At 30.9% G+C, this 27,995-nt stretch overlaps 2 protein-coding genes and 2 long non-coding RNA genes across 7 annotated transcripts; 2 read left to right on the top strand and 2 right to left on the bottom strand.

The window, feature by feature from the left end:
* The first annotated feature begins 3,024 nt into the window (after positions 1-3,024).
* On the top strand, positions 3,025-26,729 carry LOC136997378 (uncharacterized). Of its 2 annotated transcripts, none has more exons than XR_010888155.1 (4): positions 3,025-5,499; positions 24,103-24,198; positions 24,268-24,433; positions 24,538-26,729. XR_010888155.1 is itself a non-coding variant. In XM_067348092.1 (4 exons), exons 2-4 carry the CDS (start codon positions 24,292-24,294, stop codon positions 25,485-25,487), a joined length of 378 nt encoding a protein of 125 aa, XP_067204193.1. In that variant the 5' UTR covers positions 23,681-24,198; positions 24,268-24,291; the 3' UTR covers positions 25,488-26,729. The 2 variants fall into 2 exon arrangements, 1 of the variants encoding a protein (XP_067204193.1); XM_067348092.1 differs by lacking the exon at positions 3,025-5,499 and having other exon boundaries at positions 23,681-24,198; positions 24,538-24,631; positions 25,346-26,729.
* Positions 5,490-20,311, top strand: LOC136997377 (uncharacterized). Of its 3 annotated transcripts, XR_010888154.1 has the most exons (4): positions 5,490-5,633; positions 18,909-19,388; positions 19,513-19,858; positions 19,963-20,311. XR_010888154.1 is itself a non-coding variant. In XM_067348091.1 (3 exons), the coding sequence occupies exons 1-2, from the start codon at positions 19,010-19,012 to the stop codon at positions 19,641-19,643; spliced, it is 510 nt and encodes a 169-aa protein (XP_067204192.1). In that variant the 3' UTR covers positions 19,644-19,659; positions 19,963-20,311. The 3 variants fall into 3 exon arrangements, 2 of the variants coding, with proteins under 2 accessions (XP_067204192.1, XP_067204191.1); XM_067348091.1 differs by lacking the exon at positions 5,490-5,633 and having other exon boundaries at positions 19,010-19,388; positions 19,513-19,659; XM_067348090.1 differs by lacking the exon at positions 5,490-5,633 and having other exon boundaries at positions 19,010-19,388; positions 19,513-20,311.
* Positions 7,676-11,446, bottom strand: LOC136997380 (uncharacterized). The gene is made up of 2 exons (XR_010888157.1): positions 8,566-11,446; positions 7,676-8,462 (listed from the first exon to the last, which is right to left on the bottom strand). It is a non-coding gene; the product is annotated as an uncharacterized lncRNA (long non-coding RNA).
* LOC136997379 (uncharacterized) lies at positions 11,527-23,659 on the bottom strand. The gene is made up of 3 exons (XR_010888156.1): positions 22,360-23,659; positions 16,589-21,095; positions 11,527-16,372 (listed from the first exon to the last, which is right to left on the bottom strand). It is a non-coding gene; the product is annotated as an uncharacterized lncRNA (long non-coding RNA).
* Positions 26,730-27,995: the final 1,266 nt, after the last annotated feature.

The raw sequence follows: 27,995 nt of genomic DNA, 5'->3' as shown, positions 1-27,995 counted from the left end.
ATTATGCGATTTTGTCTAACCTATAATAGTATTTTACAGGAAAGCGTGTGCGGTTGAACTCTGAATTGCTCTGAATACGGATTCACAGTGCAAGTTTATAACATTTCAGAAGCTTTTGATCAATCAAGTAAGTAATACCTTATTTCTTATCATATTTGTCATAGCTAGTTTGTAGACAAGTTGTCGCAGCAAATTCCCCCAATATAGTTAAAAAATGTTTGTGTATTATATGACAAGTATGAAATATGTACACATATGAGCTTCATATCAATTCATATTTAGTATAACTAAACACATTCTAAGTAACAAAGGTTAAGTATAACCAAAGAAATATAAATAATATTTTATCAAATAGGGGAACAAAAATGTGAATGCGCAATCAAAAAATTCCACTCAGTTTATATAATAATTTATTTCTATTTGTTCGTTTAAACTCAGTTTCTATTATGTAAATCAATAAATTATATGAAGTATGTATGTAGATTGTCCATGCTATTTATCATTATGCTCAACGTTAAACAATATTCATATCGACTGCATGCGTATACAGTTAAGGGGTTACACTACCCAAGCGCATCGAAAAAAATAAGCTTTTTCGTGAATTTTTTTCTTGAATTCTAGGTGGTGGATCAAAACAAAAATTTAGGGCTTTATTACACATATATTAAAGTTCTCAAAAATATTTTTTATTTATATATGTATAACAAAATGGCGTCGTGGCAGTATAAAAAACAAAAAAAATTTTTTTTGTAAGAGAAAAACGGTGTGCACCGTTGCAGTCCTGGTGTGCCATCTGGAACAAAAAAAATTTTTTTCTTAATTTACAATAGATTTTCCGTGGAAGTACACACGATTTTTATGATTGATAAATTATTACGTTTGCAGTTAACAATTTAAGGTCGATTTTTTTGCTAAAAAATGAAAAAAAAATTTCAACTCATACAAATTTGTGAATTTTTAAACAAAATTAAAAATCCTCGGTACTTCTATGGAAAAACTATTGTAAATTAAGAAAAAATTTTTTTTTTGTTCCAGATGGCACACCAGGACTGCAACGGTGCACACCGTTTTTCTCTTACAAAAAAAATTTTTTTTGTTTTTTATACTGCCACGACGCCATTTTGTTATACATATATAAATAAAAAATATTTTTGAGAACTTTAATATATGTATAATAAAGCCCTAAATTTTTGTTTTGATCCACCACCTAGAATTCAAGAAAAAAATTCACGAAAAAGCTTATTTTTTTTGACGCGCTTGGGTAGTGTAACCCCTTAAAAGTGGATTTTTTACTTTCTTTTACTTTTATTACAATGTGAACTAAATTCCTGCATAAATCATTTTGCTTAAAATATGTGCATGTTAATGCCAGTGATTTAAATATATTTGAACAATATTTGTAAAACAAAATTTGGGAAAAGTGAAAACAGTTAGAAAAATCCATTTTTAACTGTACGTATGCAGTCAATATGAAAATGGTTTAACACTGAGCAGAATGATAAATTGTGTGCATGGAGAGTCTACGTACATACTTCATATAATTAATTAATTTACATAACAGAAACTAAATTTACACGAAGAAATAGAAATAAATTATTATTAAACTCGGCGGAGATCACTTTCTGATTGCATATTCACATTTTTGTTCCTCTTTGAGTTTGCTAATATATTATTTATATTCTTTTGGCTATACTTAGTTTTTGCTGTCTAGAATGTTTAGTTTATACAAAAATATAAAAAAACAAAAGGTGTCGTTTCTTTTCTAAGTATTAATATGATAAACATACCATTGTAATAGATTATTTTAATGCAGTATATTTTAGTAATACGATCTTTGTATTTTCATTCATGGCAATTTTAATTTTACAGATCATTCATTTCATTGTCTAAATCAGTGATAAGTTGTTAATTTCACTGAATCAATCTGTGAGTATTCACTGATTCGCAGTGGTATACTTATGTATAACTGCAGCACATTGTGACTTATATATATTGAAGATCAGTGAGTTTTCTTTACTAATTCAGATTAAGAGAGTAGTATTGATTCATTTTAATGTAAGTTAATTTTATTCCCTGATTTGGGCATCACTTATCAAATATTTATTTTAATTTTGCTTGCTGTATATATAGATCTACCATAAATTAAAAAATGTGCCATACGGTTTAATTTTTATCCGGGGTTATAGTATTATAACTTTATGCAATATCTTATTATGTGCTTCATTTAAAGTATTGGTAATTAAATACATAATATATATGGTTATGTCTCAATCCGATCGCAACATAATAACTGATTGCTAATGTTTTCAAAAGATTAAATATAACAATTTTTAACGACTTAAAAAGTTATTTCTGTCAATTTCTTAAAATCTTAAGGAAAGTTTTCAACCTTCAAATATAATATCTCGGACATGGTTTAAAATATTAAATATGATTAAAAATTGAAGGCTTTTACGGTTGACTAGCCTACACATACGCCAATGGCGTCAACCGTCAAAGCCTTCAATTTTTATTAAAATTATTAAAAATTATTAAATGTGGCTTTCGGGTGGTTGCCCGGGTGTCAGCAATTCAAATGTGGCGAAGAATGCAGCTATCACTCGGAAACATACATAGGCTCAATATATGTGTATTGGGAAAACATGTCGGGGATCTTTAGTTTGTTGTGTAATTTTTCAGACTTTTTGATACCTAAACTCTTTTTCATTCTTAAGTCGTGGTCCTTGATCAAGACCTGCATACACATAAAGCCTTTTGTTAACCAACATAAATACAATATTGTATTTCTTGTCAATAATATTGTATATTAACAATTTTGAATCATATTTAATATATTAAGCCAATATTATATTTCAAAAATGATAACTTTCTTAGAAATTAGCAGAATTAAATTTATTTACAGTTCATCAAAGAAAAAACATGCCAAAAGACATACCGTTCCATGAACTAAGCAAAAAAGCCAAAAGACGGAGACTTATCGCTGAAAATGTAGAGGAACCTAATTCAACAGATTCTTCAATTGAACTCGACCAAGAGAATTCTGAACTTTCTGCTCATTATGCACTTTCTCATCAGTCTGAACTTTCTCCTCATTCGGAACTATCTCATCATTCTGAAATTTCGCATCATTCTGAAATTTCGCATCATTCTGACTATTCTGAACATTTTGCTTATGAAACTTGGGATAGTGATGATTACGGAATAGGTGATGATATTTTATGACAATCTCGATCGTGATGATTCTCCCGATCGCACACACTCCCCATCCAATTCGAGTTCTGAATCTAGCGAATATTCAGCTTCTGATAATTCGAAAGTGTTGAAATTTCTTCGCGGTTGGGCTTTAAAGCACAACATAACGCATGAAGCCATTTCAGATTTATTGATAGGACTAAAAGAAAATCACGAGTGTTTTGTGGATAGTGAAACAGAGCCTAGATTCCCGGTCAATGCACGCACACTGCTGAAAACAAATGTAAAATTAATGAAAAAAGTTGTCGAGCCTGGCCATTACATTCATATTGGATTAAAAAAACAGTTATTAAAAATTGCCCCCAAGTACTTGAAAAACGTAAGGTCTTTTAAATTATTAATTAACATTGACGGATTACCTCTGTTCAGAAGTTCGCCTGATCAAGTGTATCCCATATTATGCAGTATAGTATCTGTTCCAGAATTGCGTAAACAAGTGTTTCCTATAGGAGTATATTATGGTAAAGAGAAACCTACAAATCTAGAGGATTACTTGCAAGATTTCATTGTCGAAATTAATAGTATCAATGAAAATGGCATTAATTTCGAAAATCAGACTGTGCAGTTAGATGGTGTTTATTTTGTTTGCGATGCCCCAGCAAAAAGTTATATAAGGGGAATAGTAGTGTAACGTCCCGCTAAATTTTCATATAAACACATTAACCAGTTAATTATGAAAATTTTGAAAAATCTTAAGATAAGATTTTTACAGTAATAATTCTTGTAAAATAATATGATTATTATCAAATCCATCATTTATTCTTTTTACGACTTACGAATAATAAATTTGCTAAAATATATTCAATTAAAATTCAGACAATACTCGTTCAGAGGAGAAACGCTTACATAAAAATAGAACGCTTATTTGGCAAGGCATAAAAGGCCCCGAACTTCATCGACTTATCAAAGAAAATTTAAAGGAGAAATACATAAAATAAAATAAAAAGAAAAAACTATCAGTAACTATATCTCAATTAGTCGATAAATCAATAAGAGGAAGATAAATTGAAATAAAGTATATTGAGAGAACATCACACTTGACTAAAATTGCGATTAAATTGCTTAAGAATTTACTCGGCATAAATAGTCAAATTAATAGTAGATACGAGTCGGTGGCGAGAAACGCTGACGAATATTTGCTAAGTAAAGTAGCTGCGAGTATCAATCAGTGGCGAGAAACGCTGAAAGATATTCATGAGTCAGTGGCGAGAAACGCTGGCAAGCTACTTATCAGACATCGATAAGACTAAATATCAATTAATGGCGAGAAACGTTAAAAGGTATTTGGTTACAAAAGTTGAGTATCAATCGGTGGCGAGAAACACCGACAGATATTCACACATTGGGCCCGAGGCCGCTATAATCACTTTTGTTAAAGAAATAATAAAAGGAAATATAAGAAATAATAATTGGGCCCGAGGCCGCTATAATAAAATAAAAGGTAAAGGAAAATAAAGTGGAGGAGACGTGAATCCTCTCTATTTTAATGATTGGCAGTTATTAAAATGCGAAGGTAACTCACTCCACTTGAATGCCGCTACAGGCAGGAAATATAATTTATGAAAGATAAGAACGAAAGGAAGAGATAATATAAAAGTCGTCGGGAGATATCTAGAACTGACGCATTTACTCATCCCATTCGCAAGCCGCCAAAGGAGCAAGAGGCGACGCGATGGCTAGACATATGAAGAGATAATAGGAGGAAAGTTATTAGAAGGTGACGTAGGAGGCGACTCGATGGCGACTCACCATTCCACTCCACTCACCTATCATCAGAGATAATATGTATTTCAAGAGATAAAGATAAGACGAGGAAAGTTATTAGAAGATAACCTTATCAGAGCTGATAAAGATAACAGCAAGAGGATAAGATATGACAGGGAAAGTACCGAAGAAGATAAGAACATGCAGTCATCGGAGGCGGTGCAAATGCCCCTACCAGTGACTCAAGAGATAGCAAGTGCCTATGTAACTAATATGCAGATAAGCGATAGGAGCCCCTTCCAATACACCTTCAACCGCTCATTGGAGAATCCCAACGAGATAGGAGGCGGAGACTCTCCCATCATTGAAACTTTAATCCAATCATTGTAAGCCAAGCGTAACACCCCTCCACTGAACGAGTGGGCAAAAGCCATATATGCGCGTGCCCCAGCACATTGCGGGCAGTATAGGGCAGTATAGGAGCACATTTCAGTCAATATTAGAGACAACTGCAACCAGTATTAGAAAGAGTTTCAGTACTAGGTAGATTTTCTATACTCGTGAATTATAAAGTATTAAAGTCAGTGCTTGTGCAGCTGAAGGAAAGACGAACTACAGGTTCAACATAAAGTACGGAAGAGTACTAAGAGAATAACTTTGAGGACAGGAAAGAAAACGTAAGTCTTACAAAGAATTAATTAACTTAATGTCCAATTGAGACATATTGAAACTGAACGGAATTAAATATAATTGACTAAGAGAGTTGAAACATATTGAAACAGAACGGAATTAAATATAATTGACTAAGAGAATTGAAACGATTCAAGGAATACGATTTGATGGAAATAATAGATCATATTATTATTATTTTGCATTTTGTTAATACCATTATATACGTTATTAACATTGTTACGAATACATTGATATTTTATGTAATACATTATATGCTTATATGTACTCACATTTAACTTGCATATTTAATTATTATTATTCTATAATTACTTAAGAATATTCAATATAAAACATATGTTATACCACACACATTTATACTGATACCCACATATATATTATACTCATATACTATACTTATTTGAATAAATATATTATCACTCTATATTAAAATATTAATGAGAATATTATTTTAATAATTTTATTTTAAGTGAGTGAAGATTGACTTCGAATCAGTGCGCGTTTATCTTATTAAGATTTTAGTTATCGCAAATAGAGATTACGGTTACCGGTCGGTCTGTCAATTTCTCTATCCATCCGCATACCTGATAGTGACTGAACGGTACAGTCTGTAATAAAAGTTTCTCGTGACCGTGGAAAATACAGTCAGTGTCAAAAGTTTTCCAACTATCCGACACTTACCTGACCCTTCACGAATTCCTTCGTACTCCGTTGGAAGTAAGCACGTGTTTAGAGAATCTGCTGTGCGGACAGCCGCACGTGGACTATCGAGACACAGATCTGTAATATTTGGTGCGGTCAGCCGCACATTTATCAACGGATCATATCGACCAACATCCTTCTATGATAATCCATTCCTATGTCTAAATCCAAGACACGACGAAGCGGAATTAAATATCACGCGCGTAAACTATTGAAAGAGTATCGAATTGCTCTCGCGAATATATGCATCATCGAAAATCTCGGAGTTAACTGTTCACGTGACCCCGAATACGAATTGTTGTTTAAGTCAACACCCTTTTCTATAAAGACTAGTGAAATAAATAAATCAGACAAAACTTGAAGTATTATTCACATAAAAGGGATGTTAATAAATACAATTTTGTCACTATTCAACATACTCATATATACATACATGTATATACATTACATACATTTTCTCCATTACCAGAAACAATTAATGGACACAGAGAAAACCAATAATAATATTACATTGTCAAACTAATATTGTTTTAATCACTATTTTCTTAGATAATTTCTTCAAAGAAAGAAATATATTATATCGCAGACCAAATCTGAATTTGGACACTAGTGAAAGAGGAGGATTAAGATTTCGAAATCAAGACAAGGACGTCACACAGTGCAAATGGGAGAATGCCACGGCACTGTGCATCCATCGTCCAAATTATTATTGAAGTATAAGGGAAAATGCCATCGTGGTTACTCATTTATAATAAGAGCAACCAGTAAGGAAATATGCGGCTCGTGTAAAATAAATTTCTACGAAGATGATCAAATTTACTACAAAGAATTCCATTTTCTTTTATTAGCTCATCGCATGCTCATAAAAAGGTGTGAGCATTGTTCCACCATATTTAATCAGATAAATTCTCTTTGGGAATGCGCTTTCTGTAGCTTTCTCTACGATAGGTTCGCTAAAACTAAACCTGATTCTTATTTAAAATTAATTTACGAACAATTACAGGAAAACCCAATTCTGATCTCGCGTTACAAGGATAAAACCATAGTTTTAACTAAAAATTATAGTGATTCTCTTCTCGAGTTGGAATCATTAATTAATAACATTAGGGTACTTTTCGAGAATGATTTTAGGATTCTTTAATAAATATATATATATATATATATATATATATATATATATATATATGTTTAAAATTAGAATCATTAAGAAATGATGTTAAATTGCTAATTTAAGTTTCATAATTACACTTAAAACTAAGTCCGATTCTATACTTACCATAAGGACGGATGAAGGAATAAATAACCTAAAATTGTAAAATCAAAGAAGTGGTTTTATTGGTTTTATTATTCTCTTTAATGTAAAAAATACACACATATCCTAGGAAAACCGACTGCGACGTCCAAATCAAGAGACGGCAGCTCCGCGATTTTTCCAGTGACCACCTGTGGAGCAAACCACATTAATAAAACTGGTGACAGCGCCCCTTAGAATTATCCACATTAATAGTCTTCAAGAAACGGGTAACCATCGTCTCGACGACAAGGGCCTCTTGTTCCTGAAGACGTAAGATACCGCGTTGCAACGTAACCTCTAGGAACGTGGCAGCGGCGGATTATATGTAACGTTGGTAACATCATCAGTGACGGAAACGGTAAAGTGCACCATACAGGATCACCTGAAACAAAAAGGGATTTCATATGAAATTGGTGAGTCTGGTGGGAACCGCTCTCCTTCGGTTCATCGAACTCCTGAAAAGAAAAGGAATTAATAAATACTTACCGTTAACGTTACCTACTACGTCACAATATAAAATTGTCGACAGCGGTGGGATACATTATACAGAATTTCCTAAGAAAAAAAAGGAAATTTATAAATACCCACCGCTAAAGGGTCACCAATCACATATAAATTTGGTGGCAGCGGTGGGATACATTATACAGAATTTCCTGAAAAGAAAAGGGAATTAATAAATACTTACCGCAAACGTTAGGACGTCACAGTAGCGCATACAGGATTTCATTCCTGCACTAGATGCACTGTCCGAGGTGTCAATTCAGATAAACGACGAATCTTCGTTGATTTAGAGAGTCCTACTCGCACGTGTGAAGATTTTCTGGAATGGAGAGATCGTAATTTTCGACGTCGAGATACTCCTCTTACACAAATTTTAGGTTTAGATTTTGTACACCATTTTATTTTAGATTATTTACACTTACAATGCCTTGGTGTAATGCGTACGATGATCGTGAATATGTGGTACAAGGGAGAAATTCCTTACAGACTTTCGGCTGCTCAAATTGAATTACTGTCAAATCGTCTCGTTCAATCTCAATGCTGTATTCCCTCAGAGTTTGCAAGAAAGCCTAGAGAGATATATATTATTTTGCGGTGGAAAGCAACGGGATTTAGACTATTTATTTTGTATATAGGGCCAGTTGTTTTGAAAAATATTCTTAGTGAAGAAAAATATCTTCATTTCTTGGAATTCCATTTTGCAATGAGGATTTTATTAAACCCGAATCTGTGTAAAGAGCAGGAATTTCGTCAATTTGCCAAAGATCTTCTGAAACATTTTGTTGAATTGACTGCAATATTATACAATCAAAATTTTATTGTGTCACGTCCCGTGGCGACGGAACGCACAAATGGTGTATGATTCCAGGAGCAAAAGGCCCTTGTCATCCAAGTAAATGGAAATGATGGTTACTTGTCTCCCGGTTACTATTGGGGTTGTTTTAGCCGCTGTCACCAGTTTTATTAATGTGGTTTGCTCCACAGGTGGTCACTTCCAAGGTCGCGGGCCAACTGGTTCTGCAGAAGGTGTTCGGTCCTTGAAGGATATGGGTATGTTTTCCACAGGTTGAAATAAAGATCTCGATGAATGGTTATCAAGAGACACGGCAGTGTCTCGCGCCAAGTTCACGCGCAGCGCAAGACCGACCGTGTCTCTTTACGCGAGACCGAAAGTTGAGACGAGCCGAGATTATCGGATCTCAGTAATGCCTGAGCCGATCGATTTAAAAATAGGCTCAATCGATAGCGCATACCCAAAATATATAATAAAAGTATGCTTGTTTTTGCTCTATATGCTGTATAAATAAAGATATTAAAGTCTAAAGTCGAAATGTCATGAAAACTATGAAAATTATTTCAGTCGTCTGGGATGTACTTTATAAATTCTTGCCGATAGATGGCTAGTATCTCAGATGTACACATATCGGCATGTATCACCGGCAACGCATGCGCAAGCCATGTACATGCGAAGCGCGGAGCTCACATGTACAATGTGACTTGCGCATATATACGGTAATCCTTCCATTCCTGCTGCTGCTGCTGTTTGTGTATCAAATCTGACCACACAGCGGTATACGTGTGTGAAGTAAAATATATGTAATACTCCTACATTGCTGATTGTGCTTGAGAGTTTCGAAAAATATTACGGTGCGGATGATATTTGTTTCTCACTCTAGAGCAGACTCTGTGCGTTGTGCGCAAGCGTTGTACCTATACATATATCCCGTACGCAGGCTACAGACGTCGCGCACGTGCAGAACGGCCAAATCGTGGTAATATAATGTAATATTTGCTAGTTTCTATTTTTCATTGTCCTTATTGTCAGTATAAATTGTGAACATGTTAAAAATAATTATATGTAGTATATTGTTTTTAAATAACTAATCAAATGAATAATACGTACTAACATATTTAATTAATTATCTAACTCATGTACTCAATGTATTTGAATATCGTTTTTGAATGCCACTTATAAATTGCAAATTTAATTTAACTATGTAATACGAGTTTGTAATTCTATTTATAACAACTATAATTAAATTATTTATTAAACTGAAAGAGATGATAATAGGTCGGGGCCTAATAGAGACTAAATGAAATAGATAATTATAAACGTTGTAATATATACAGGGTGTCCCATTTAACTTGAGACAACTAAATATTTTGAAAAATAAGCACTGTACGAAAAAATGTCCCAAATAAACTTTAATATTATCAAGGGGGACGTCTGCCTGTGTAAAAATTAACCTGCCGCCACCGCCCCTTGGAGGTGGGGCGGGTGGCAACTTTGAAATTTCAAATGGGAACCCCCATTTTTTATTGCAGATTCGAATTCCTTGGAAAAAAATACGTAAGTTTTGTCCGAGACATTTTTTCGAATCGTGATAGATGGCGCTGTAATCAGTGAAAATTAGTTTTTGTCATTTTCTCTCACCATCGGGGTGCTTTATTTCGGTGAGTCCCCTCGCCTCTCACTATTCAATTACAATAAATGCTCGAAATGATGACTTTCCATTTCGATGCATTTATTAACTCGAGCTTGGAATGCTTGTACACATGTAGAAAGTGTATCTGGCGTTATTTGTGCGCAAGCATATCTAATACGTTCCACCATGTTTTCTCGAGTATTTGGTACTTTTGTATACACTTTTTCTTTAAGGTAACATAAAATTATTTCAACTTTCAAAATTATTTTAAAATTATTTCAACTTTCTTCTCTAAAGATAAATAATTCATTATTTATTTGCTGACATAAAGAACGCGTCCGTAAAAAAACAAGTAGCTAGCGTACGTATTACTGAAATTTACTTGACTTGAAATTTAAAGAATCCAGTTATTGAAGAATTGTTCTGACTTAATTTCTTTCATTTATTTTGTTTCTCCTTTTCAGTATTTTCAGTATTTCAGAAATTTACTACATATGTAGATGCCTCATAGTTTTGGTACGCTAGCTACTTGTTTTTTTACGGATGCGTTCTTTATTTCAGCAAATAAATAATGGATTATTTATCTTTAGAGAAGAAAGTTGAAATAATTTTGAAAGTTGAAATAATTTTATGTTACCTTAAAGAAAAAGTGTATACAAAAGTACCAAATACTCGAGAAAACATGGTGGAACGTATTAGATATACTTGCGCACAAATAACGCCAGATACACTTTCTACATGTGTACAAGCATTCCAAGCTCGAGTTAATAAATGCATCAAAATAGAAAGTCATCATTTCGAGCATTTATTGTAATTGAATAGTGAGAGGCGAGGGGATTCACCGAAATAAAGCACCCCGATGGTGAGAGAAAATGGCAAAAACTAATTTTCACTGATTACAGCGCCATCTATCACGATTCGAAAAAATGTCTTGGACAAAACTTACGTATTTTTTTCCAAGGAATCCGAATCTGTAATAAAAAATGTAGGTTCCTATTTGAAATTTCAAAGTTGCCACCCGCCCCACCCCCAAGGGGCGGTGGGGGCGGGTTAATTTTTATACAGCCAGACGTCCCCCTTGATAATATTAAAAGTTTATTTGGGACATTTTTTCGTACAATGCTTATTTTTCGAAATATTTAGTTGTCTCAAGTTAAATGGGACACCCTGCATAGAGAAGAAAATGATTGGATTGAAGCTGATGATGCTTCAATTAGAAAAACACAATGGCCTAGAAACAATATGATACTTATAGAATGTTGTATTTCTGTAACTTAATTAATTAAAGAGGACCGTCGTATGCTGTATACTGAAAGTACGACTGGGGTGATAATGGGCCGTCTTTAGAAAAATCTAACTGATATTTCATTATTTTAGCTTTAAAAAACAGTCGTATATATATCATTAAAAAAAAAATATCTATCAATTACCTTTTTTTAAAAAAAAAGGTAAAATAAAGGTGCCAAGTACACGCTCTTGTCACAATCAAAACAAATTACTAAAAAAAAAGAAATAATATCTCAAAAAATAACCTTTTCAAAAAAAAAAGGTAAAGAAAAAGGCGCCAAGTACACGCTCTTGTCACAACCAAAACAAAACAGTATTGTTTTACATTTAAAAAAAATTGCCGTATATATTAAACCTATCAAAAAACCAGTCGTATATATTACCCTTTCAAAAAAAGCTGTCGTACATATTAAAACCTTTCAACAAGTAATGCTGTTGTGTATATTAAAACTATAAAAAAATATGATATCAGGAAATGACGCCAAGTGGGATTAAAAAACTATGAAAAAAGTTGTACACTATTTCTATAAAACTCTTCTATAAAACTTTTGTACATAAAGCTGTCGTATATATTAAATAAAAAATCTAAAAAAATGCTGTCGTACATATATTATTATATTGCATACTATATTTCACCATATTTTACATGTACTATACTATATGTATTATATATATTATTACATATACTATACGATATATATTATTTATAATATTACATATACTATATATATTATAAAAAATTAAACTCATAAATAAAAAAAATTTAAAAAATATTAAAAAAATAAAAATATTTTAGCAAAAAAAATTTTAAAATATTAAAAAAATTTAATTAAAATAAAAAAATATTTATTAAAAAACGCAAAAAAACTTGGCGTTGCTACACCTCAAAATATTATAAAGCAATAAAATTAGTAATAATATAACAATTGACGATTAATTGACATAATGTAATAAGTTGACATCATGTAAGTTAACATGTAGTTTACTGTAGCAACGCCAAGTTTTTTTGCGTTTTTTAATAAATATTTTTTTATTTTAATTAAATTTTTTTAATATTTTAAAATTTTTTTGCTAAAATATTTTTATTTTTTTAATATTTTTTTATTTTTTTTATTTATGAGTTTAATTTTTTATAATATATATAGTATATGTAATATTATAAATAATATATATCGTATAGTATATGTAATAATATATATAATACATATAGTATAGTACATGTAAAATATGGTGAAATATAGTATGCAATATAATAATATATGTACGACAGCATTTTTTTAGATTTTTTATTTAATATATACGACAGCTTTATGTACAAAAGTTTTATAGAAGAGTTTTATAGAAATAGTGTACAACTTTTTTCATAGTTTTTTAATCCCACTTGGCGTCATTTCCTGATATCATATTTTTTTATAGTTTTAATATACACAACAGCATTACTTGTTGAAAGGTTTTAATATGTACGACAGCTTTTTTTGAAAGGGTAATATATACGACTGGTTTTTTGATAGGTTTAATATATACGGCAATTTTTTTTAAATGTAAAACAATACTGTTTTGTTTTGGTTGTGACAAGAGCGTGTACTTGGCGCCTTTTTCTTTACCTTTTTTTTTTGAAAAGGTTATTTTTTGATTTATTTATTATTTATATTTTTCTCATCCTTTTCTTTCCTTTTCTTTAATACGCTAATGGGGCGTTAACAACATCTTAAAATTTATCTGTAAATGCTAAGTTCAGACGATATATGTATATTTGTTAATATTACATTATGTTAATCTAAGAGTATTGATTAATGATTCTAATTCGAGATAATTATCACTAAAATTATTGGTTACTGCAATGGTTTTATTTTTGAATTGCGATATTAATATAGGATTCTCATGTAATTGTTCATATATTATTTTTAGATGAGAATCTGGTTTATGATTAACAAATTTGTTGTAATATGCACTACACAAAGCACATTCCCAGATGGATCTTGTTTCATTTAATATTGTTATACAATGGTCGCACCTCTTTATAAACATGCGATGAGCTAAGAGGAAAAAGTGAAACTCTTTATAGAGGACTTGACTGTCTTTGTAAAAATTTGTTTTGCACGTGTTGCAAATTTCTTTACTTGTAGCCCTAATTATAAATGAGGAGCCGCGATGGCACCTCCCTTTATATTTTAATAATAATCTAATTGATGGGTATACGATGCCGCGATGTTCTCCCATCTGTACAATAGTCAAACGATAGTTTATTCTGTAGGAAAAGTAGCCTGGCCAATAGCAATAACTGTTGGCTCTCCGTCAAATATCTCTAGGAGTTGCTCGGGGGTTCTTGTTTGAAGAAATCCTATTGACAGACTGAAACATTGTACGCATGATCTAATGGTTCTGATGTAAGTTAATATGGAATTACAGGATGAACAAAATTCTAATTTGGGGGTTAATCCCAGTACAACACTATGTCTACGGAATTTAAAATAGTTAGCCGATTCGTAAGTTGGGTCAGCAGTCATACAGGTTAGGCACAGTATTTCGTTTTGACTTTCTTTATTGACGTATATGGTGTCTAAAGTGCACCTTGCTGTATTTAGTAAAATTAATCGCAGGGGATTAGTCATGATAACTAAAAAAATTTTAGAAAAAATATGGATAAAATATTCATCTTTATTATATTGGATAAATATTGGTCTCGCCTCCGACCATTTCGCGGTAATCTAAGAGTCTTAAATTTAACCTATCCTTAATGAATTTCAAAATGATTCTAGTTAATATAAGTCCATGATAATGGTATGCGTTTCTTAAGTCTACGTTTGTTACAGTTATAGGCCTAAGAGTTATATTTTGGGAAGGAATATATTGATAAAATCTTTTAAGTTGGAGGTCAGAAAATAGGGTTAAAAGGTGATTATAATGATAAGTACACGCATGACATTCCCTAATGTTCCTTACTTGGGCGAGAGGTGATTTACAAATGGCGCATACATAAACTCTTTTATCAATATAAAATTTGACTTTGTGGCGCAATTTTAAAATGTGCCCTGCTCTAAATTCCGGAGTTTCCTTTGCTAAACAAGTGTAGCAGATCGCTGCTGCATCTCTGGGCGACTTTTGCGCATAATAGGACTTGACGCAATATATGAATCTATCTATGAATGTTTTGCTTAAATTTATATTAAACCTAGGAGATAATTCTATGATGGGATGTCTCTTATGATCTATGGTGATCTGATGCGTTATCTATTAAAACAAAATTTGGAATCTTACTGTTTGCCTATTTAATTTAATTATAATAATAATTGATATCATAAAAAAAAAAAAAAAAAAAAAAAAAATTGTTTATATAAAAAAATTTATCAATAAAAATAATTGTTTATAGAAAAAAAATTTATCAATAAAAATAATTGTTTATAGAAAAAAAAATTTATCAATAAAATAATTGTTTAATAAAAAAAAAATTTAATTAATAAAATAATTGTTTATAAAAAAAAAATTAATCAATAAAAATAATTGTTTATAAAAAATTTAATTAATAAAATAATTGTTTATAAAAAAAAATTTAATCAATAAAAATAATTGTTTATAAAAAAAAATTTAATAAAAAAAAATAATTGTTTATAAAAAAAATTAATCAATAAAAATAATTGTTTATAAAAAAAATTTAATTAATAAAAATAATTGTTTATAAAAAAAATTTAATCAATAAAAATAATTGTTTATAAAAAAAATTAATCAATAAAAATAATTGTTTATAAAAAAAAAAATTTAATTAATAAAAATAATTGTTTATAAAAAATTTAATTAATAAAATATATATATATATATTTGTTCATATGAAGGAATTGTTTAAGGGAACACTTAATAATAGTTTAACATTATTTCCTAAATTTCTATCTTACCTTTAAGTGGAAATGGTTAGTAATGATTATCAAGCTGACAATTAATTAAGATCTCCGTGCCCTTCTTAAATTGGGACCGTATACGTATGCTCCTCTTTCTGAGTTTTAATAAAATTATTATAATTTAATAAATCATTGAATACCAGCAATATGTAATGAACTTTGTAAATGGTGCTAGTCTTCCTGTCATGGTAACGTATGATGAGTGAAAGATATATATATGTATATGTATTGGAGAATGTGTGTGGCAAAATTATAATTATAATTATAGTTAAAAATGAAAGAAAATTAAATTAATAAAATAAAATCCTTAATACTGACTGTAAAAAAAGAAACTCTTGACATTGACTATATTTGATGCACAAGTATGACGTTAAGTAGTAGGATGGATGAATAATAGCGCGGACCGACCGCTAACCGTAATCTCACTTCGATTAGATATCGGCGTTGGAATGTTAAACTGTCGCGCACTGTCTAGACTATTCCTCTTGTATCGGACAAAGGAAATTATTAATTAATTATAATATATATATATATTTCTTACCTTAATAGTGAATAACTGCTGGCTGATGTCAATGGCAGATCTCGTTCACTTGCTGCACTTTATTTCTTATTACTTTAAAACTCTTAATATAGGAAAAGAATCTAAATTAGTCAACTGTACTTTATACTGATTACACTTTATTAAAATTATAGAATAAAATAAGAGCGTACAACTTTAATTTAAATTAAATGGTATTTCTATGCAATTATTACAATACGATTGACGTATAAATTCAAGTTACATTTCTTTCTTTCAAATAACAATTCGCGGGACTCGAATTAGACTTAATAAGTCTTACCGCAATAAATGTCGTCGTCTTTTACAATTCTTTCGCGTCTACGCGTATATAAGGGATCGTGTATGAGGACACGTCCGACTTTGACGAGAGCTACCTTTCGAGTGAGTACTTTTAAAAGGACCGTGTATGAGGACACGTCCGACTTCGACGAGAGTAAGTTTTCGAGTGACGCTACAGTGGGGGCCCGCTCTACTGCAGAGCTCTCCCGGCGCGTTCAGTGGAGGGGATCCCTTAGGCTAGTCCCCAAATTATGGCATGACTTATGCATGCGCTACATAGAGGGTAAACTCGCATTACCCTTTTAATTAATTTCGGCATAACTTATGCATGCTTTACATAGAATGTGCACTCACACTATTTTTTAATTAACTCTTTCTTGAGTCATGGAAAGAAGTCGAGACATATATGGGCGACTCTTAGTGAAATTCGATTTTTGTTCGTCCATTAGTTTTTTATAATATTAATAATTTTATCAATCATATTGTTGCACAGCGGTACTGCTATACTTATAATTAATTAAATTTTTATGTTGTTTTAACAATGTTAACTAAGGTTTCGCTTGCTCAAAATTATAAAGTCATGCATAAATGAACTAAACGATATTTCCATAATTGTTAATAATAATTAAATAATTTGTTTATAAAATTTTTATAAATAAACAAATTTTCAAAAATCTTAAAATTTTTATATTTTTTCATTTTTTGTAAATAAACATTTTTTGTAAACAAACTTTAAAATTTCCTAAATTTTTGTTTTTATTCTTTTAAACATGTTTTCAAAAATTTTGTAAACAAATTTTTTTTGAAAACTTAGAATTTTCATATTTTTCATTTTTCCATAATATAACATTATTTATAAACAAAGTTAAATTTTCCTAATTTTCCATTTTTATACCTTTAGGCATATTTCACAACTTTTCATAATTTTTCATTTTTGTTCTTTTATACATACTTTCACAACTTTTCATAATTTTTCATTCTTCATTCTTTAAACAACCTTTCATAATTTTTCATTCTTCATTCCTTAAACAACCTTTCATAATTTTTCATTCTTCATTCTTTAAACAACCTTTCATAATTTTTCATTCTTCATTCTTTAAACAACCTTTCATAATTTTTCATTCTTCATTCTTTAAACAACCTTTCATAATTTTCTTAACGTTTCACTTTGATTAAAATTTCAAAAAAAAAATTTTTCGCGTTTTATTCTCATAAAAATATAAAATTTTTGCGGGACGTTACAATTGCCCACAATTTCCATAATAATATACATATAGCTGACGATGCCCATTATTTTGCAGATAAATTAGATAATTTCTCTTTGGATACGGTATCAGCATTTCCTTTTGAAAATTATATGCAGAACATAAAGAGAAAAGTCAGAGGTCGCAGTAAGCCGCTTGAACAAATTGGACGACGAATTGGAGAAATAATGTCATTTGAGTCTGATAATTCAACAGAACTGCAAAATAATCATTATCCGAAGTTTTTTTATCCTCATAATACTGGTCCGTTGCTACCAGCTTGTAGACACCAGTATCGTGGTGTTGCGCTTCTACAATTCAAGTTAATAAATAAAAGTCCTAACAATTGTTGTGGCACTGCTGCCGGAAATATTATAATAGTCGAGAACATAGCTTTTTCTGACCTTTTGCAGGCTCCAATCGTGATTGGTAGAGAATTTGTTAACAAATGCGACTTTTACACTACACCTTGTGCGAGTTCCCGAGTGGGAGTATTTAAAGTTAACAAATTGTCGAATCTTAAAATGTGGCCATTGTCAGAAATTACCATAAAATATGTTCAGTTACCGTACAAAACTGGCTACATTGTATCGTCAATTTTACATTGTGACGCGCTTTAATTGAGTATATTAATCATCACTATATCTTCTTTCCGTTTCATTGCATTTTCTCTCTTCACTTATCTTATTTTTCTCTTTCATTGCATTTTTTCTCTTCACTTATCTTTCATTTTATACACGCGCATATCCCCATTCGATTCAAATACGACAAGAAACATTAAAAAGGTAATAATAAAATACTTGAGTTTATCATATAACTCTTTTATGATCGTTTATGTAAATTAATCTTATTTTTTTATTGAGATCAACAATATGTATCAATGACAGAGAGGGGGATTAGTACTTTAAGTTTTTAGATATAACGACAGCATGCCTAGTATGATAACAATTTTCAAACTTATTTGTGGAAGCTCTTGCATCGTAAAGAGCATGCTTCACATGAGAAACAAATGCAATTTTCGAGCACTTTAATTAAACAACATTATCAATTTTACATTTTACATTGCACTACATTCAGATCTTGAAGAAAAAGGCAAAGGAAAACGACTTAAAAAAACAACGCAGCGTTTTGTCGGTTCGCACAATAAAAACGTCCAGAAAAAGCAAATTACACAGACGATGTTACCACCTATTCCGAAATTGGGGAATATAAGCAAGCCTGAACAGGCAAGCCGGTCATTGAGCAATATAAAGGATGTAACGGATAATCAGTATTCATTATTGGACAATGCACAGCAGCCGAATTGTAGCTCATGTGATGAAATATCGATAGATGACAAGGGAACTAAGGGGCTAAAGCCCGCAAAAGAGGATTCTCTCGTCACGAAGATGCCGACTTCGAACCGTGCAACAAATAAGCCAGGAGTGTATAGTGCTGAACATTTTTCAAAAATTATAGGATGTAAAATACCTTCGAAAATAAATCACAAGTGTGCTTATATCGAAGGAGGAGTGGCCACACTGGAATCTCTGGCCGATGCAATTTGTTATCTCAACGGTATGTTGAAAATGTCGTTTATATATACAGAGTAATGAAGATATAACAGATAGTGAAGTAGATTGTTGCTCTCTCACTTATACTAACAACCCTAAATAAAACTTATGTTTTCGATTACTTTCAGTTGAAGTGTTTTCGTGCAAAATGTCTTTGCGCAAAACTGACAAAAATATGGAAAGTTTCTTGGAAACAGCGGCAATGGTGAAGAAGCCTTCAACCGTAATGATGACTCCTACTGTCCATGTTTTGGTGTGACGTCCTAACGTTTGCGGTAAGTATTTATTAATTCCCTTTTCTTTTCAGGAAATTCTGTATAATGTATCCCACCGCTGCCACCAAATTTATATGTGATTGGTGACCCTTTAGCGGTGGGTATTTATAAATTTCCTTTTTTTTCTTAGGAAATTCTGTATAATGTATCCCACCGCTGTCGACAATTTTATATTGTGACGTAGTAGGTAACGTTAACGGTAAGTATTTATTAATTCCTTTTCTTTTCAGGAGTTCGATGAACCGAAGGAGAGCGGTTCCCACCAGACTCACCAATTTCATATGAAATCCCTTTTTGTTTCAGGTGATCCTGTATGGTGCACTTTACCGTTTCCGTCACTGATGATGTTACCAACGTTACATATAATCCGCCGCTGCCACGTTCCTAGAGGTTACGTTGCAACGCGGTATCTTACGTCTTCAGGAACAAGAGGCCCTTGTCGTCGAGACGATGGTTACCCGTTTCTTGAAGACTATTAATGTGGATAATTCTAAGGGGCGCTGTCACCAGTTTTATTAATGTGGTTTGCTCCACAGGTGGTCACTGGAAAAATCGCGGAGCTGCCGTCTCTTGATTTGGACGTCGCAGTCGGTTTTCCTAGGATATGTGTGTATTTTTTACATTAAAGAGAATAATAAAACCAATAAAACCACTTCTTTGATTTTACAATTTTAGGTTATTTATTCCTTCATCCGTCCTTATGGTAAGTATAGAATCGGACTTAGTTTTAAGTGTAATTATGAAACTTAAATTAGCAATTTAACATCATTTCTTAATGATTCTAATTTTAAACATATATATATATATATATATATATATATATATATATATATATATATATTTATTAAAGAATCCTAAAATCATTCTCGAAAAGTACCCTAATGTTATTAATTAATGATTCCAACTCGAGAAGAGAATCACTATAATTTTTAGTTAAAACTATGGTTTTATCCTTGTAACGCGAGATCAGAATTGGGTTTTCCTGTAATTGTTCGTAAATTAATTTTAAATAAGAATCAGGTTTAGTTTTAGCGAACCTATCGTAGAGAAAGCTACAGAAAGCGCATTCCCAAAGAGAATTTATCTGATTAAATATGGTGGAACAATGCTCACACCTTTTTATGAGCATGCGATGAGCTAATAAAAGAAAATGGAATTCTTTGTAGTAAATTTGATCATCTTCGTAGAAATTTATTTTACACGAGCCGCATATTTCCTTACTGGTTGCTCTTATTATAAATGAGTAACCACGATGGCATTTTCCCTTATACTTCAATAATAATTTGGACGATGGATGCACAGTGCCGTGGCATTCTCCCATTTGCACTGTGTGACGTCCTTGTCTTGATTTCGAAATCTTAATCCTCCTCTTTCACTAGTGTCCAAATTCAGATTTGGTCTGCGATATAATATATTTCTTTCTTTGAAGAAATTATCTAAGAAAATAGTGATTAAAACAATATTAGTTTGACAATGTAATATTATTATTGGTTTTCTCTGTGTCCATTAATTGTTTCTGGTAATGGAGAAAATGTATGTAATGTATATACATGTATGTATATATGAGTATGTTGAATAGTGACAAAATTGTATTTATTAACATCCCTTTTATGTGAATAATACTTCAAGTTTTGTCTGATTTATTTATTTCACTAGTCTTTATAGAAAAGGGTGTTGACTTAAACAACAATTCGTATTCGGGGTCACGTGAACAGTTAACTCCGAGATTTTCGATGATGCATATATTCGCGAGAGCAATTCGATACTCTTTCAATAGTTTACGCGCGTGATATTTAATTCCGCTTCGTCGTGTCTTGGATTTAGACATAGGAATGGATTATCATAGAAGGATGTTGGTCGATATGATCCGTTGATAAATGTGCGGCTGACCGCACCAAATATTACAGATCTGTGTCTCGATAGTCCACGTGCGGCTGTCCGCACAGCAGATTCTCTAAACACGTGCTTACTTCCAACGGAGTACGAAGGAATTCGTGAAGGGTCAGGTAAGTGTCGGATAGTTGGAAAACTTTTGACACTGACTGTATTTTCCACGGTCACGAGAAACTTTTATTACAGACTGTACCGTTCAGTCACTATCAGGTATGCGGATGGATAGAGAAATTGACAGACCGACCGGTAACCGTAATCTCTATTTGCGATAACTAAAATCTTAATAAGATAAACGCGCACTGATTCGAAGTCAATCTTCACTCACTTAAAATAAAATTATTAAAATAATATTCTCATTAATATTTTAATATAGAGTGATAATATATTTATTCAAATAAGTATAGTATATGAGTATAATATATATGTGGGTATCAGTATAAATGTGTGTGGTATAACATATGTTTTATATTGAATATTCTTAAGTAATTATAGAATAATAATAATTAAATATGCAAGTTAAATGTGAGTACATATAAGCATATAATGTATTACATAAAATATCAATGTATTCGTAACAATGTTAATAACGTATATAATGGTATTAACAAAATGCAAAATAATAATAATATGATCTATTATTTCCATCAAATCGTATTCCTTGAATCGTTTCAATTCTCTTAGTCAATTATATTTAATTCCGTTCTGTTTCAATATGTTTCAACTCTCTTAGTCAATTATATTTAATTCCGTTCAGTTTCAATATGTCTCAATTGGACATTAAGTTAATTAATTCTTTGTAAGACTTACGTTTTCTTTCCTGTCCTCAAAGTTATTCTCTTAGTACTCTTCCGTACTTTATGTTGAACCTGTAGTTCGTCTTTCCTTCAGCTGCACAAGCACTGACTTTAATACTTTATAATTCACGAGTATAAAAAATCTACCTAGTACTGAAACTCTTTCTAATACTGGTTGCAGTTGTCTCTAATATTGACTGAAATGTGCTCCTATACTGCCCTATACTGCCCGCAATGTGCTGGGGCACGCGCATATATGGCTTTTGCCCACTCGTTCAGTGGAGGGGTGTTACGCTTGGCTTACAATGATTGGATTAAAGTTTCAATGATGGGAGAGTCTCCGCCTCCTATCTCGTTGGGATTCTCCAATGAGCGGTTGAAGGTGTATTGGAAGGGGCTCCTATCGCTTATCTGCATATTAGTTACATAGGCACTTGCTATCTCTTGAGTCACTGGTAGGGGCATTTGCACCGCCTCCGATGACTGCATGTTCTTATCTTCTTCGGTACTTTCCCTGTCATATCTTATCCTCTTGCTGTTATCTTTATCAGCTCTGATAAGGTTATCTTCTAATAACTTTCCTCGTCTTATCTTTATCTCTTGAAATACATATTATCTCTGATGATAGGTGAGTGGAGTGGAATGGTGAGTCGCCATCGAGTCGCCTCCTACGTCACCTTCTAATAACTTTCCTCCTATTATCTCTTCATATGTCTAGCCATCGCGTCGCCTCTTGCTCCTTTGGCGGCTTGCGAATGGGATGAGTAAATGCGTCAGTTCTAGATATCTCCCGACGACTTTTATATTATCTCTTCCTTTCGTTCTTATCTTTCATAAATTATATTTCCTGCCTGTAGCGGCATTCAAGTGGAGTGAGTTACCTTCGCATTTTAATAACTGCCAATCATTAAAATGGAGAGGATTCACGTCTCCTCCACTTTATTTTTCTTTACCTTTTATTTTATTATAGCGGCCTCGGGCCCAATTATTATTTCTTATATTTCCTTTTATTATTTCTTTAACAAAAGTGATTATAGCGGCCTCGGGCCCAATGTGTGAATATCTGTCGGTGTTTCTCGCCACCGATTGATACTCAACTTTTGTAACCAAATACCTTTTAACGTTTCTCGCCATTAATTGATATTTAGTCTTATCGATGCTTGATAAGTAGCTTGCCAGCGTTTCTCGCCACTGACTCATGAATATCTTTCAGCGTTTCTCGCCACTGATTGATACTCGCAGCTACTTTACTTAGCAAATATTCGTCAGCGTTTCTCGCCACCGACTCGTATCTACTATTAATTTGACTATTTATGCCGAGTAAATTCCTAAGCAATTTAATCGCAATTTTAGTCAAGTGTGATGTTCTCTCAATATACTTTATTTCAATTTATCTTCCTCTTATTGATTTATCGACTAATTGAGATATAGTTACTGATAGTTTTTTCTTTTTATTTTATTTTATGTATTTCTCCTTTAAATTTTCTTTGATAAGTCGATGAAGTTCGGGGCCTTTTATGCCTTGCCAAATAAGCGTTCTATTTTTATGTAAGCGTTTCTCCTCTGAACGAGTATTGTCTGAATTTTAATTGAATATATTTTAGCAAATTTATTATTCGTAAGTCGTAAAAAGAATAAATGATGGATTTGATAATAATCATATTATTTTACAAGAATTATTACTGTAAAAATCTTATCTTAAGATTTTTCAAAATTTTCATAATTAACTGGTTAATGTGTTTATATGAAAATTTAGCGGGACGTTACATTGGACGAGTTTCCTGTAAAAAACATAGAAGAATTACGCATCGTCGAACGTAAACTAAAAAAAGAAACTTTTTATTTGCAAGTGGTGAGATATTTTATTTTCTTGCTACATTATTTTTTAGTTACATTATCTATAATTATATATAATTTTTAGGTCGAAGCGCTACACTCAGGAGTCATGGGAGAACCATTAAAAAAACAGATTAATTCCATACTCCGGTTAGTTCTGGACGATGAAGTAGCAAGTGTTTTCAATTGGAAAGGACAACGAGGAACGAAGATAAAGTTATCAAATCGTCGAATTGCCAAAATAATGATTGGTAAGATTTTATTGTCTCACAAATAGACCTGTTCCAATAAATAAATGTAATTGAGCCTGATAGAGATATACTGTGTGCTCTTATATTGTATTTTTTTCTTATAGAAGCAGTAGCTATGGATTTTCCAATGATCAATAATACCACATTTGGGCGGAATGCAGGACCTTGGTTAGCTCAAGCCACCTTTTGTTTAAAAAAGTAAATATTACATATTTTAGTTTTTTTATAACACTTTTTTAGCAGATCTTGACTGCGCACGTATGTAATACTAAATTAAATTGCTTAAAAAATTAGTAATATTACGATTTTTAAAATATTTTTCCGTCGATTTTTAAACTTTTTTAAACAAGTTTGCGATTTGTATAACATATAAAACTTTCATCTTACATTACATTTAATTAAACGTATAATTTAGCTATTAAATCGGATTCAATGACATAATTAGAAGTTAAATTTGTTTCAATTACAAATTTTAAAAAATAATTAAAAGTAAAATTTGTTTTAATTAAAACTAACTCTTAATTACTTTACAAATGTGTAATTGAAAATAATTTAACTTCTAATTTCTTTCTAAATTTGTAATTGAATCCAATTTAAATATTACATTATATGTTGATTTAAAATTATGTAAGTTGAAAGTTACATATATGTTGTATTATAATATTATTAGTAAAATATAAAATGTTCAAAACCTTGTATTATTAGTTTCAATTAAACATGTAATTTAGTTATTAAAGTGTATTCAATTATAAATTAACAAAATAATTAGTAATATAATTAATAATTAGTATGTAATTTATTTACATTTGTAATTATAGTGTTGATATGCCTGATATGAAGCCATCGAAGCCACTCTGTGGTACATTTATATTTTTGAACGTTTAGTAATATCTATTTTCTATTTTGTATTAGCAAAAACGTCAATAACAATAAGAAAGACGACCCAGAAGATGTTACCGATGATAGCGAAAGCGGTTCTTCTGAAAACGATGACGAATTAGGCGATGACCTGAGTGAAAAAGACTGTGATGAAATAGATAAAAGTATCTCATAAAACATCCATAAGTACCCTTATTTTTGTTTTATTATATATTTTAATTATAAAGTACATATTATTACTTATATAATATATTGATGTTACATTATGTATAAGTATACATAAAAATACTTTTTTTGGTAACCAAAAAATGTTGTTTGTTCATTTTCATTTATTCAATTTTAACCCATTTTCAAATAATAAAAAAATATTTTTTCAAATCTTAAATAATCATTTTTCAAATCTTCAAAAAAACGTTTCTCAAATCTGGAAAATACATTTTCTTCAAATGTTAAACAATCGTATTTATAACGTTAAAAAAACATTTTTTCCAATTTTAAAATAAACATTTTTTAACATTATAAAAACATTTCTTTAAATGTTAAAATAAACATTTTGTAACGTTATAAAAACATTTGTTCAAATATTAAAATAAACATTTTTTAACGTTATAAAAACATTTTATCAAATGTTAAAATAAATATTTTTTTAATGAGAAAAAGGGGACTTAACCCATTATTTTTAACGTTTTTCAAAATGTTTTTAAAAATGTTTTGAAAATGTTTTTAAAAACATTTTTAAAAACATTGTTTGCTGATTGGGTTTTATTTTATTTTTTGTATCATATAGTATTCTTTTATTAATGTTCTCAGAATATTATATGTATAAAAATACATATATTTGTAAATCTTTATTAAATTAAATATTTTATATATATGTGTATATGTAGATTATGTACTTGGGTGGGGTTCAGGCTAAACCCCCAAAAATGTCACAATACAATAATGGAAATGTTCCGTTTGAGCTTCAAATTTTGGACAGTACCGTAGTCAATACGTTAGGAAAATATAATGAAGTAATATCTAATACTCCACCCGAAGAAGTTATGTTATGTGACATAAAATATTCTGCAACGAGAATAAGTATGTTTTATATATTATATACAAAGAAACATTTTCTTGTATAGTTTTTTTAAATTATTATACATAGCGTAAAGATGCCTATTATGAGATGGTCGGATTGCCTAATATGAGATAACGGGTTATTTTACGTAAACGGCTACAAATTCATAATTGCGTATTTTTAACGCATCACTTACATAAAAACGTCAAACTTTTTATTAGTGTCGTTTACTACCCAAGGCAGCGTGGTGTCTGCGAGAAGGTGACAGAAAAATGCGTAAAAAAAAATTTTTTTAAATAATTTTAAGAAATGTATTTAACACTTTTATGTCATAGGCTTCACTGTCATATTAATTTACTTCAATGTACGCATGCACTATAAGTGATTTATTATGTTGTTTTGTCAATTTATTGCATACTTTATCAGTACAACCTAAAACTTTCTACAATTTTATATTTCCTAATATGAGGCACGCAGCTGCTCTGATAACAAATGAAAATTAAGAAGTATAATTTATTTTTTATTTTATAATACCTAAGCATATAAGTTTGATATGCTAATTGTGATTGATTCATCTTAGGATGTGTTCCGAAATGACAGTCATCAAAAACTTAAACTGGTGTGATAATTATTATGTAAATTAAGTCTAAAGTTTGTGATTTACTGTTTCTACGGTTGTGTGATAAAAACATTTATTCTAGAAAGCTTTTCTTACCATCTCACTATTAGAAAACCCTTGTGTCCCATATTAGGAACCATTTTTTAAAACAGTAAAATCGGCACTTTTAATAAAAAATTTCGCAGACAACAAAGTATGGCTATTATCAATTGATTATTTTAGGTGATTAAACTTGAATGTATTTCCCATAAGTTTGATATAAAACTAAGACGTAAAGTTGTAAAGTTAATAAATTACAAGCTTTTAAAAAAAAGTATCTCATAAGGCACCTTTACCCTATATATTTAATTATTATACATATATCCTTATATAAAGTATGTGATTTAACGTGGCCCCTAGTGATTTATTACAAAATTAGATTTAGAAGAAAAATGTCCAGACAAAAATTGTATGGTTACGAGGGGGACGTGATATAATGAAATCCGTTCAATTGTAGGTGGCGCCATTTTTTAGATATCTTTGATAAAACCAATTTTTTAAACGAAACTACCCTAATTTTTTTATATAAGTAGATTTCTTATAACATTCCGCATAAAAAATTATAAGGGTAACATGACCAAAAAGTGCATTGTTTATGAGATATTTAATATCTAGATATTTAATATCTAAATTTGATATATTTTGACATAAAATATAAGATACCTCGTAAAATATTTATTTTTCGACAATCTTACCCTAATACTTTTATGCACAGAAAATAATGATACAATTCAATTGGTGCAAAGAAAACGCATGGTTGTTTATAACAAAAAGTACATTGCAAATTGCATATTTTTTGTTAAAAGCAATCATGTGTTTTCTTTACACCAATTGATTCGTCTCATTATTCTATGCACAAAAGTATTAGGGTAAAATTATCGAAAAATAAATATTTTATGAAGTATCTTATATTTTATGTCAAGATATATCAGATTTAGATATTAAATATCTCGTAAACAATGCAA

The sequence above is a fragment of the Linepithema humile genome, chromosome 1 (genome assembly GCF_040581485.1).
Source record: "Linepithema humile isolate Giens D197 chromosome 1, Lhum_UNIL_v1.0, whole genome shotgun sequence".
Classification (NCBI taxonomy): Eukaryota; Metazoa; Arthropoda; class Insecta; order Hymenoptera; family Formicidae; genus Linepithema; species Linepithema humile.
Note: the sequence above shows the minus strand (reverse complement) of the source record. Positions and strands in the feature narration are given on the sequence as shown.

Coding starts and splice junctions, on each gene's coding strand:
- LOC136997377 (XM_067348091.1), top strand. CDS start 19,010: ATGTTACCACCTATTCCGAAATTGGGGAATATAAGCAAGCCTGAACAG. Junction 19,389..19,512: donor TGCAATTTGTTATCTCAACG/GTATGTTGAAAA, acceptor GATTACTTTCAG/TTGAAGTGTTTTCGTGCAAA.
- LOC136997378 (XM_067348092.1), top strand. CDS start 24,292: ATGGGAGAACCATTAAAAAAACAGATTAATTCCATACTCCGGTTAGTT. Junction 24,434..24,537: donor AATTGCCAAAATAATGATTG/GTAAGATTTTAT, acceptor TTTTTCTTATAG/AAGCAGTAGCTATGGATTTT. Junction 24,632..25,345: donor GCCACCTTTTGTTTAAAAAA/GTAAATATTACA, acceptor ATTTTGTATTAG/CAAAAACGTCAATAACAATA.